Source organism: Pyxicephalus adspersus, chromosome 5 (genome assembly GCF_032062135.1).
Source record: "Pyxicephalus adspersus chromosome 5, UCB_Pads_2.0, whole genome shotgun sequence".
NCBI classification, from domain to species: domain Eukaryota; kingdom Metazoa; phylum Chordata; class Amphibia; order Anura; family Pyxicephalidae; genus Pyxicephalus; species Pyxicephalus adspersus.
The window spans coordinates 147,885,970-147,898,235 of NC_092862.1; the positions used below are offsets into that span (position 1 = coordinate 147,885,970).

The 12,266-nt window shown below is 39.2% G+C and overlaps 1 protein-coding gene across 5 annotated transcripts in view; it reads left to right on the forward strand.

Annotated features, from left to right (window-relative positions):
• Positions 1–12,266, forward strand: part of HASPIN (histone H3 associated protein kinase) — a 41,416-nt gene that overhangs the window by 24,230 nt on the left and 4,920 nt on the right. For all 5 annotated transcript variants that reach the window (XM_072413163.1, XM_072413168.1, XM_072413164.1 and 2 more), the window contains 4 exons: positions 2–208; positions 1,923–2,008; positions 3,267–3,329; positions 3,881–3,972. In XM_072413163.1, the coding sequence (XP_072269264.1) occupies positions 2–208; positions 1,923–2,008; positions 3,267–3,329; positions 3,881–3,972 (448 nt within the window). The remainder of the gene's footprint in view (position 1; positions 209–1,922; positions 2,009–3,266; positions 3,330–3,880; positions 3,973–12,266) is intronic.

The window sequence follows — 12,266 nt, forward strand, 5'->3', positions numbered from 1 at the left end:
GCTCCTGCTCTCTCCATTCCAGTCATCCCTTTCCTGCGATGAACTGACCGATGCTGAGAAGGTATTGGCAGAGTGTCAGCAGGAGAAGCCAATCTCTTTCCACCAATGTTTGTCACAGGATCAGCTTCACCGCTGCCAGAAAGTGGGGGAAGGAGTGTATGGTGAAGTGTTTCGAACGCTCCGAGGGAAGGAGGTTGTAGCTCTAAAGGTCAGTACTCCTGTCCTGGATATTATTCTGTAACAGATTTAAAATTTTTAGTATCACTTGAGGGGGATGCTTAGACAGGGTGACTATGATGCAATGGTGCAGGTATGTACAAATTCTTTGGTGAATCAGGGGAGTAAGGGCAATATAGGGTGGGGGAACCTTAAACTTTGGCAAAACAAGGGGAAATGTATAGTATAATGGGTTGAATGTACCTGTACGTTGGTGATACAGGGGTAAAGGGTAGTGTAAGGCTGGGGTGTAACCTAACTTCGGTGTAATGTAATGGTGGGGGGTGTACCTATTCTGTATCCTGGAATTTTCCTTCACTTCCTGGTATCCTAGAGATTCCCATAACAGAAGTTCCATCTTTTTTCTGAAAATATGAATCTGTAAACCTAAATATCCTGCAAGTAATAGCATTTCTGCTTGTAGGCTGACATCTGTAAGTCACTGCCTTACCAAAAGCATGAGCCTTGTCCGCCTGCTGTGCAAGCTCCTTGGACTGCCAGTCTGATACACCCAGTGAGCGGTACAAGGGCCAAGGAAGGCAGCAAAGCAAGCTAATGCTGTCTTATTGACGGTCAGTAAAAAGAAAGCAATGCTTCTGGCAGCAGCTCTAGGTAAAAACTCGCAATAAAAGTATACAGTGAGCCAAAATGTCAAACTTGCCGACAAAAACATTTTTGGATTTTTTTATTCTTTTAGAGGTCCTATATTTGATGGCTTGCCTTTGACTGACTCAATATATTTTTACCTATTTAACAATCTTGGCAATCTGTTTTTTTTTTAAGCACTAATATATTTGTATTTTTGTGTACTGCAAGGAGGTATACCTATAGTGTGACTTCAGGGAAATAAATATAGGGAATACAAGATAGGAACACCTTTAGGGGGACTGCGGAAGTGTATGCTTTGTCTATAATAAGAGGGTCTTATTGTCCCTGTAGGATGAATATGCATCCAACCCTTTGCACTAACCCTACAGACACACTACATTATAGGGTGTGTGTATATAATATATCTCTCATACACACACCGAGTTGGCTTACTCTGCTGGCATGACCTTGCTGTCCTTTTAGGGGTGGGCAAAGCAGAAAACAATTGTGTTTGACTGCTTTAGGATGTTACTAAGGTGCCGGTTTTTGTGTCTGTCAAGCATATAAGAGTTTTGTAATTTTTTTGTATCACTTTGTCTTGGAGGCCATTGATAGAGGTTTTACTCCTTCTAATGATCATTGGTTTTTTTTTGCCAGTGTCCAACTTTTCTGTAAATAGCAGTAAAACCAGAAGGTGAGAATGTGTCCCTCCATGAATGAAACAAGAAACCTTTTTATTTTCAGGCGGCTGACCGTAGAGAATTGTTTTTAGGTTGAAAATAGATTTCTACTTTAATTATTGTCTAGATCCCTTCGTCTGAGGGAATTTACTCACCAAAAAGGTAATCGTGGTAGGCCTGCATATTTGGTATAATCTCTGTAGCGAGCAGTCATGGGGCAGTCTGCTGGGAGTCTCACTCCTTCATATACATCACATCTTTGTATGTTTCTGAAATGTTATGAAAATGGGAAGGAAAGTAGCAGTGTGTCATCTTGGTCAGCTAGGGATTATCCACCAAATTTTTTGGAGTCTCTAACACTATCTGAATTTGCAATTGGTAACTGGATTCATATCCTTTCAGTCTTCACTCTGGGTTTTTTTTTATTTCTCATTACAGATTATACCCATTGAGGGTGCCCAGAAAGTTAATGGAGAGCATCAAAAAAGTTTTGCAGAAATTCTTCCAGAAATCATAATCTCAAAGTAAGTGTCACCTACATGTATAATGTGTTATATGTTTTATAAAATGCTTGTTTTAGGAATGTCAGGAACAAAGAGTTCTGATTTCATACACCCTGAAAAGTGGTAAATTTAATGTGGGCAGTATAACAATACTTAAAAATAACACTCTTTTTAGGAGGGGCTAAATAAACAAATGTCACTGACTACTCCAGGTCTCAGGGTAGTGAGAAATAATATTTATTTATGAACATGTAGGAGACAACAAAGCCAGAATGTACATTCCTAAACACTCCAGGTGACCTTAGGGTGTGCCTCCATTAGGTGTACCTTGTCACACTGGGACATGTCAGTATAAAATTGTCTCTCCTGAAATGTACAGTTTTATATTGGGAGCAGCTAAATTTTTTTACAGTTGGTTCCAGGTTTTTACAGACTTGCTTATAGGTATCCTGGTGTTTTTGATCTTTCGTTGTTGTTGGGTTCCGTTGTTTATTATTTTTAGCAATAGTACTTTCCTATATGTGCTTGTAGTTTTTCCTTCCTGCACCATGGCCACCAGAGGTCACTCTTCTCTGTGGTTCTTTACAGCCCCTGCACTGAGCAAAGCTCCCTTCACACCTATCTCATTTAAAGGGATTCATTCAACCTACTCTTTCCTTCATACTTTGCCTGTAGGGAGCCTCCGCTCTGAGCAAAAGCTTGTTGCATTTTATAGTTTGATTTACAATTACTTATCTGGTGTTTCTATCATTCCATTCTTTATTGTTTGATTTTGGTACCATACAAAATGTGTATAAAAATGTTGAGGTGAAAAAACAAACACTGTATATGGACACTTAAACTGCTTTTGCATATCCGATTCACCACAGACACTGTTTTAGGTCTGAATTATTTTGTGTTGTATTTTGAGTTGTCCATCCAACAACCTGAATCTCCAGGTTCTTTTTGTGACATTCTCTGATTCAATAATGAGAACCCTATCAAAAAGTACATTGTAACAAAGCTTATTTAGTGGAATTCAAAGAGAACCTTTTCACACACATCAAATGGCTTATTGTACGGTGATAGTAAGCATTCTAGTGTGACAGTATTAATGGAGCTTTGATTGTGGCTATAGCCATGCCCCTGTGTATTATTCCCACCATCTAAATTAATACAATGGGTTCCTAGCTGTTTGTAATATAACCAGGGTAGCATCTTTTTAGGAATAATCAGAGTAAAAGGACCTGCTCATATCACATTTAATGGCAAGTAACTGTGGGCTTTTTTTCCTCTTCAGAGAGCTAAGCTTGTTGAGTAGAGGAGATATCAATACAACCAGTGGCTTTATAAAACTTCACTCGTGAGTAACAGATTCCTTCTTTCATCTTGTTATAGTGTTATATATGTCTTCTATTGGATTGCCTCATTCCAAAACGAATCCATTTCTGAAAGCAAGATTGTCTTTATCCCCAGCAATGTCTGCTTTTTCTTCTGCTTTTGTTACCAATTACCTTTCATATACCATTTCACCACTGCCAATCCCTGTCCCTCCTTTTTGCCATTCTTGGGTATGTTCCTTCTACCATTCTTCTGCCAGTTTGAATTACTTCCTATGTCCAAATCTTGTTCTGCTATATATATGTATTTCTTCTTTCCTTACTATTCATGGTTATCTACTTTTCTTCTGCTAATCCCAGTCTCACATATCTGTTCTTCTGTTACTGGTTGCCATCTGTCATTTTTCTTCTGCTAAGCCCAGTTACCAAGTTCTCTTCTGCCATTTCTGGCTACCTTTCATGTCCTGCTCTTTATCCTTAAGTCTTTTTTACTCCACTATTTCTCCACTTTTCATTTGCATTTTTAACATGACCATCCTTGTTTCCCATTTTCTGTCATATATTCTTCCTGCAGAGCTTTTTGTGTCAAGGGATCTTATCCAATGGAGCTGCTTGCAGCCTGGGATGATTTTGCAGAACAAAAAGGCACAGAGAATGAGCGTCCAGGTAAGAAGATGGAAGATTTGGCCATGCCATTTTAAAATGTAAATTTTGTTGACCCAATATAATAATAGTCCATACAGTTCTGCATAGCTGCCAGTTTTTTTTCTTTTGAGGGGGGAGTAATGCGTAACATTGATTCTGCTACATGGTTTGGGAAAATCTTGGCTTTCCAATCAAGTTTCATAATTTTTTCCTATTATGCAATCAAAGAACTGGTGTACATATTTCAGAACACAAATACCATATTTCCCTCATTAAGATGGCCTTATTTCCATTGTAAAATATTCAACATCATTTTATACAAAAATATCTTTTATTGTTTACACACCCATAAAAAATACTTAAAACTAAATTTCAAAAAAGATTTAGGTACATCTCCTACAATATCCTGATAATTTAGTGTATTAACCCCCTGAGCGGTAATCCATAGTGTTGCTCGGGGGAAAAAAAAAACATGCTGAAAGCAGTAACCCTGGGCCACACTTGGGGTGGCTAAAAACATTAGAAAAAACACTTACCTGGTCCTTTTGGCATCCTGCCGGTCGGATCTCATCCTCCGGCCTCGTCCTCTTCCCCTGGCGAGTGCACTGACTTTCCCCGGGAGTTCCCAGTGACATCGGTGTGTGCGCGAGGAGCGGCGTGAAATTCTAATTATTTTGTATTGGATTCAATACACAATAACTGTTGAATCCAATACAAAGTAATAACTATATATTTATATATGCTACTGTACAGTTATATTACAAGTTTCAGTATTTTTATGCACTCTTGTTTTAACAGATTTTTTTTTTTTTTATTTAAAGTTTTTTTTATTAAATTTATGAAATATTGGACATATTTCAGTGAGTCATGCCTAAGAATTATAGGCCTACAATGCAAAATAAATTTCCATGCAAAACAATGTACTGTAAAAATACTGACATAATTAGACCCCCAGGGAGGTTAAGGAAATGCACAAGTGTCTATTTGTATCCAAACATAAGTAAGTAGTGTGTATCTCTACATGTTTCACAACTATCTGTTTCTTCAGAAGTGAAGGTTGTAATTTTCATGAATGTTACATTAATACTAGACGTTAGTATGATCTTCCATATTCCAATCAATAGTCATAGTACTATAACAAAATCAAGAACATATTTGGGATGAACATATGGGGAATACACAACTTCCCATCACACAGAGTAGACTATGGGCAGCACAAATAAGATTGTGAAAAGTTAGCATCTATGGAATTTTCCTCAATCCAAGTAAAGTATAATTTTTGTACAAATATATATATATATAAGTGAAATCGAGTAATATAACTCCATATAACCTTCCCTACTTAAACATAATGAAGCATCTAATGTATCAGAGATTTTGAGGATCTGAAACTTTGAAGAACAGTCAACTATTGGTTAGACAGCACACTTAGTCTGACAATTCTCGTTAAAAATTTCTCTTTCCATACTGTGACAAAATACTGCATCTTGGACCTGGAAATGTAACGGCTTGCGCCTTACACAGTTTGTTCCCAAGAGATCACCGACACCGGTATTTATTTCTTTAAAGACCATGCCTGGTCATTTTTACAACTTTGCACACTAAAATCTCTGTGAAAAACTACTTTTATCCCTGCTACCCGCTGCTACCACCTTTATCCACTCTATTTGAACATCTCAAGGAGACATGACTTCTATCACACAGGTCATACTGGCAGCCAGCCCTCCAGAGGTACTACACCAGCCTCTATAATCTCCCACTGCATACATCTTTTAAGACTTCCCTACAAGACTATATACAAGCCACAGCCTTACCCACCCTAGAACCCAAAATTGTCTCTAAATTAGAAACTCTTAACCAAGATAGAGCTCTCTCTCCCTATTAAATCGAAGTTCTTCCAGGGTAAAGCCCTGATCAAAGTGGGTTTTCACCGTGTTTTTATTCGCTTCAAGCAACTAAAGTTGTGCCCTTTTTAACACCAGTTTTTGCATCATTCTCTCCTGACTTTCCCTTCCCGCCTCAGTCTAGAGGTTACATTGGATTCCTAAACCCAGGTAGGACCATAATCTTTGCTCCAACTATAGGTTAGTGTCCCTAGTTAATGGTACTGGGACAGTATTTCTCTTTATTTTTGCTTTTGCAACTTTCCCCATGTCTGCCAAACCCTATACATTTACAACCAGATCGGCTTCATATATAGAAGGGAGTCCAGGCCAACAACTATTCTTCTGACTTGCTAAGCCAGAGCAATGAATATCCCTATGTGCCTGCTATCCAGTGGTGCTTAGATATCTTTTGATAGTTTATTTGTCTTTCATGCACTCTGTCTAATCCAAAGTGGGCTTGGCCCCCATGCTTGCATTGATCGTAGCTTTTAAACTACTTCTATGGCACCTTTGATGGTTAATAGTGTTTTCTCGGACTGCTTTTGCATGTTCAATGGCATGTGACAGGGATATCCTTTGTCACCCCTGTTGTATCCTATAGTTATGGAGCATTTAGCTGTGGCCCTGCTTGCCAACCTTGACCCATACAGGACTACAAGTACGTATTTCCCACTATAGGATGTCTTTTTGCTGATAACCTTCTTCGATAAATTGCATCACCCCATAAGCCCCCCCCCCCATACTTGTTGAGAGTTTGCAAGATTTAGTCATTTTAAAGTTAACCTCACTAAATCTGAACTTTTTAGTGTGTCTCTTTACCTTCACATCTTGCTTTACTCCACAAAAATTCCCCCTACCTCCTCTGCCAAGAAGCAATCAAAAATCTTGCAGTCCACATCCTTCAGACCATGCTAAATTACTTTCACTAAACTATCCTCTAATGTTGTACAAAATTCAATCTGACCTATTATGAACGCCTAACCCTATTTTGGCTTGACTATCTTTGATAGCAATAACACACTGAAAATAGATATTCTCATGCTTCCTATATCTTTATCTAAACTGCCCCCATTCATATTCCTTCCACCTTTTTATTCTAAGTTTCATAAACTCTTCCGCGCTTTTATCTAGAAGGTGGGGCATCCTTCTATGGATTATCCGTCCCTGATAAGATCCAAGGCTCAGGGTGGAAACGGTCTTCCTGACATTACCCTATACTATCAAGCTTTTTTGCTGGTTCATTTGTTGGATTGATTTCATAACCAGGATCATAATAGCTGATTGTTCTTGGAGAAGTTTCTCCCCCATGGATCATTGATCGTAGATGGAACGACCCCCTCTCCCTAATATTAACAACCTTCCTGGACTCGCATTTGATCTTCTACGCATGTGAGACTATTTTCTCCATGCCAAAAAGGTGTCCTCCAAACCAAGCCCCCTGACGCCTCTATTTGACAACCCCACATTTCCCCCAGGATCAAGTGTTTTTTTTTTTTTGGCCTGGACTGTGGTCGATACCCATCAGCTAGGAGGAGTTCTCCAAATTCATCAACTGCAACTCTTATCAAATCTCTCCATCTCTGGTCCAAGAAATGTGCTCTCTTGACTTTATTATTGCCAACTTTTCTCCTATTTTTGGCCTCTTTCCCAGCTAGGTGAATCTAATTTATGTAGGAAACTCACCCCTTTCGAGGACCTACCCCTTGGGCAGCATCATCCCTTCTCACGTCATCTGCCCAGCCACCTCTTTGTTCTCTGTTGGGAGCAGGACTTGGGTACTGCCTCTCCACTAGAAGACTGGGAGAAATCCTTTCTATTAACCCATGAACTGTGTCTTGCTAGTAAGGCCCAATAAAACAAATTATAAAATTTTCTCTTGTTAGTACTGAAGCCCTGTAGACTTGCACCAGTTTTTTTTCCCCATGTACACCAATTACATGCTGGCATTGCCATGCTGCACTAGGCTGTCCACTCCATATTAGGTGGGAGTGCCTGGCTACAAACAGATTTTGGGGCACCTCGATATCTAACAAACCAACCATAGGCTTCCTCTCTAAGATTCCGGGTTTGTGTAAATCTGCCAAGAGAAATCTATGTTCTCCCCAGCCTCTTTTAGCTGGGTGTAGGAACAAGCACTTTTCAGTAACCACCCGGCTGTTTTTGGGTGGTTACTGAAGAGTTGGGTTACTCTACAGGGGCTGCCACCCACCTACAATTTCTTCCCACCCGGTTTAAAGTTTTGTGGGTGGAACACTGGAAAGGTTCTTTGCCTTTTTCTGTCCGCAGCACAGATGGTGATACCTAAATGGTGGAGGCAATTAGAAACTCCGCCCCACCCCCTTCAGCAAATGTAAGAAATGGTTGCAAAGGTCGGAGAACAGGGAGAAAGATATTTACTTACTTGGACGACCTGTAAATTTTTTTTTTTTTTTTTTTAAACCCACCTGTTAGATATCATACCATTTTCACCATGGCCTTATCAGTTTGTCTACTCTTCTCCTTTGGGTCTGTAGCATGCCTATTTTATTTAACTGGCGCTGTTTCTGATGCTTATTTCTTATTCTTTTTGACGTGATGTTATACTACCTGTTTTCTGTTGGAAAAGTGTGCCTGATTTCTTAACTCATTTGCTATTTGTTAGCAAATGTTTTCAATCCTAGAGAAGATCCGTTCCAGGTTTGCTAAGTCACCCAGGTTCACCGATAACAGTGTATCTTCTCCAGTCTTGGAGAGCTTTACATACATACATACATGTGTGTGAAGGCCCTTGATTTTTTAGATACAATCATCATATTGTGATTGTTCATTGGAACTCCTTATCTTGACCAATGCTTCTATAAATCTATAGTCCTTAGTGGATATACTGAACTAATAATGTTTATTTATGAGATTTCATATGCTGTTATATTGTTATAAGTTAATTAAACTTTGTGATAAAATCCCCTTACTACATAAAATGCTTTATAGTACAAACTCAATCCATATCAACATTATTCAGAAAAAGTACACCCCATGAAGTGGTTTTAGCTCAACAAAAACTAGAAAATATTCTAGAATGAAAAGTGCACTGTGCAGATAAATATCTTGTGTGTGTGTGTGTGTGTGTGTGTGTTTTTTACATTTCCACACCCATTTCTCTAGTAACCACACTCAGTATAAGCTTATGCATATTAGTCCTCCCAGGTTTGACTCCACATCAAAGTAACCTCTTCAGGAGAGTTGAACAGCACAGAGCAATCCTTCCAGATTATTGGTTAAAAACCAATGTACTCACATAGCACAGTGGTTGACCAGCATCATCAGCAGTCATTTGCAAAACAACTTCCACAAATGTCATGCTTAGTAAGCTCCACTCAATATTATCAACATGCTAACTTTTTAAAATCACATTTTAATTCTAATTTCAGCAGCACCACCTATGCACACCTGCTGTATATTGCCACAAGCAAAATCGGCACTATTTTTGCCTTCTACATCCTCAAAAAACAGCACTGCCAGGAGGTATTATCACTCAGAGGCTTGAGCCCAAAACTGTTCAAAGGCGTCCTCTGATGGGAGTGATTTACATAAACCACTAAAATACACCTTTGCATAGAACATTTAGAGGAGATGCATATAATTACACTATACAGTATGTAATTCCCCCATATGTTTCCAAACTTCTAAGCGCCTTGTCTATAAAAGACTCACCGATTTCCTGAGCACCAACTCTCTCCTTGACCCCCTCCAGTCTGGTGAGCTGCCGATTCCACCGAAACATCCCTTACTAAAGTGTCCAATGTCCTCATCAGAGCTAAGTCTCAAGGCAACTTTTCCCTCCTCCTGGATCTTTCCTCCGCTCTTGACACTGTTATCTCCCCCTTCTAATACAAATCATGGCTCCATTGGTATCCATGACACTGCTTTCTCTTGGTTTGCTTCCTATCTGTCTGACCGCCCCTTTCAAAGGGTAACTCCTCCTCCCCCACTCTACTCCCTGTTGGTGTTCCCCAAGGGTCAGTCCTTGGACCGGTTCTCTTTTCTCTGTGCACCTCCTCTCTCGGGAGTCTCATATCCTCCTTTGGCTTACATCTGTATGCTGATGACACTCAAATCTATCTGTCCCCCCCTGACCTGTCTCCCTCAGTCCTGGATAAGGTCTCATGCTGCCTGTCAGCCATCTCATCATGGATGTATGACCCATTCCTGAAACTCAATCTGGATAAAACCAAACACATTTTCCCCCCCTTCAAATTCCAAATCTCCCCCTGACCTATTTCTAACTGTGTAACAACACTTATTCCTCCCTCCTCTCAGGCACATTGTCTTGGCGTCCCATTCGATTATGCCCTCTCATTTACCCCTCATATTCAGAACATTTCGCCCCCTACCTGTCCCCAGAGACCCCCAAACTCCTTGTACACGCTCTTATCGTCTCTCGTCTGGACTACTGTAACCTCCTCCTCTCTGGTATTCCACTAACCTGAGACTCTCCTCCACAATATATTATGAATGCTGCAGCCAGACTCATCCATCCTTCCCACCTACCCCATACACAGGCTTCCCTCCGCTCCTCTTCTGCTGCATTTCTTTGTAGTTCTCTACGTTGGCTTCAATTTCACCTTAGAATCAAACTCAAGCTCTCTGCTTTGCCTTCAAATCCACTCCACATTTATTGTCTCACTTACCTTTTTGACCTGGTACAAAAATTCCCCCCTTGCCGCTCTCTTCACTTTTCTAATGACCTACTAATGACTTCCTCACTCATAACCTCATCACACGCACGGCTCCCAAGACTGTTCTAGAGCTGCCCTGACTCTCTGGAATGGTCTCCTCGTCCTATTCGGCTTGCTCCTACTTTCTACTCATTTAGGAGCCCTCAAAACCTAATTTTTCCAAACTTGCTTACCTGTCTTCTTCTGTCCTTTGAAACCCTCAGTACTACCCACCACTACATATCTCCCCTCCTATTCCCCCACCTCCTAAATTGTAAGCTCTTCAGGGCAGGGTCCTCTCCTCCTGTGTCACGGTCTGTATCTGTCTGTCATTTGCAACCCTCATTTAATGTACAGCACTCAGTCCTGTTTAATAGTAACTATAAAAAATGATAAAAAGTATACATTCCCAATATAGTTTTTTTTCACTTAAGTGTCTATCTTTTAATAATCTAGGCCAGTATTTTTTTTAATCCTCTTTTGCTATGTTAGCATTCTATAAATTATGCCTTTCTGAAGAAGTGCCATTGATTTTACAGACATAGGCATTTTACTAGCATATATTTTGAACCACCAAATTAAAATGTTCTTTTTATGTCATTTATTGAAAACGGCTTATCTTAGAACATTTCAAACATTTCCTGATTTATGGTTCTGTTAAACATACAATAGCACAATACAGTATTGTTTATAACATCCTCTATATTTAATTCACGTTAGGGATACCCTTACTCAACGCATTTCATTTCTATACAGAAAACTTCAGGAGTTTTACAGGGTAAACAGAAACTGAAAATCAATACAAAAAAGGTTTTTTTTATTTATATAAATACTTTCATTCAATCTACATATATGTCCACATTCACTAAATTAACAAGCATATACTCAATTTTGGTAGTCATTACTTGTTTTTGGATACAGAGAGCAACCAGAGCACCATTGGTATATATGAGGCACTTATTTGATGAATGAAATTCAGTGGCCAGGATAAATCATATCAAGATAGGAGTCGCTCATATGCACCCACCTTTAATTAAGCATCCTGTGCTGTCGTCGGTTTTCTATTTTGAAAACAGCAATCATTACCAGTGTTCCTCGGTCAAATAGTCTCTAAAAGTCCCCTGAGGAAGCTTATCAGCGAACGCGTAGGGTGGAGAGACTACCGTATTATGCATGATCACTAGAAGTGATTGTAAATACTTTGGTCAAGGGCCATCATTGTATACACTATAACTTTATACCCTATGTACCCTGTACAGTGTTTTTTTGGATGCTTGCTAATTTGAGTAAAATGTGCCTAATTTTATGCAATAAATGCTCCATTGTGTATATATATATATTTTTTTCTTTCCTCCATTTCTCCAATAGATAATTGATTTGAGAGGAATTTAGCTCTTTTTCTTTCCTCCTTACCAATATCACACCAAGCAATATTAATCCCACTTTCTGACTTTTGGCAGTTGTTGATTAAATCTTCATGGGCATATAGAAGAATGGTGTAGCACGATGCTCAAATGAGCAATATTCTCAAGCACTCAAGATGAATACAGAATGTGAGGCCTGACTTTACAAATCTAAAAAAAATTGGGCCTTCAAAAAATAAGTTATTCTACAGCTGGTTTTTTTAATAATAATTTTATTCACATAACAAGGACTTATACATTACAATTTACAGAAACTGGATATTATACAGAGAGGTTTAATGCCAAACATACTAAAATAGATTCATGATGTA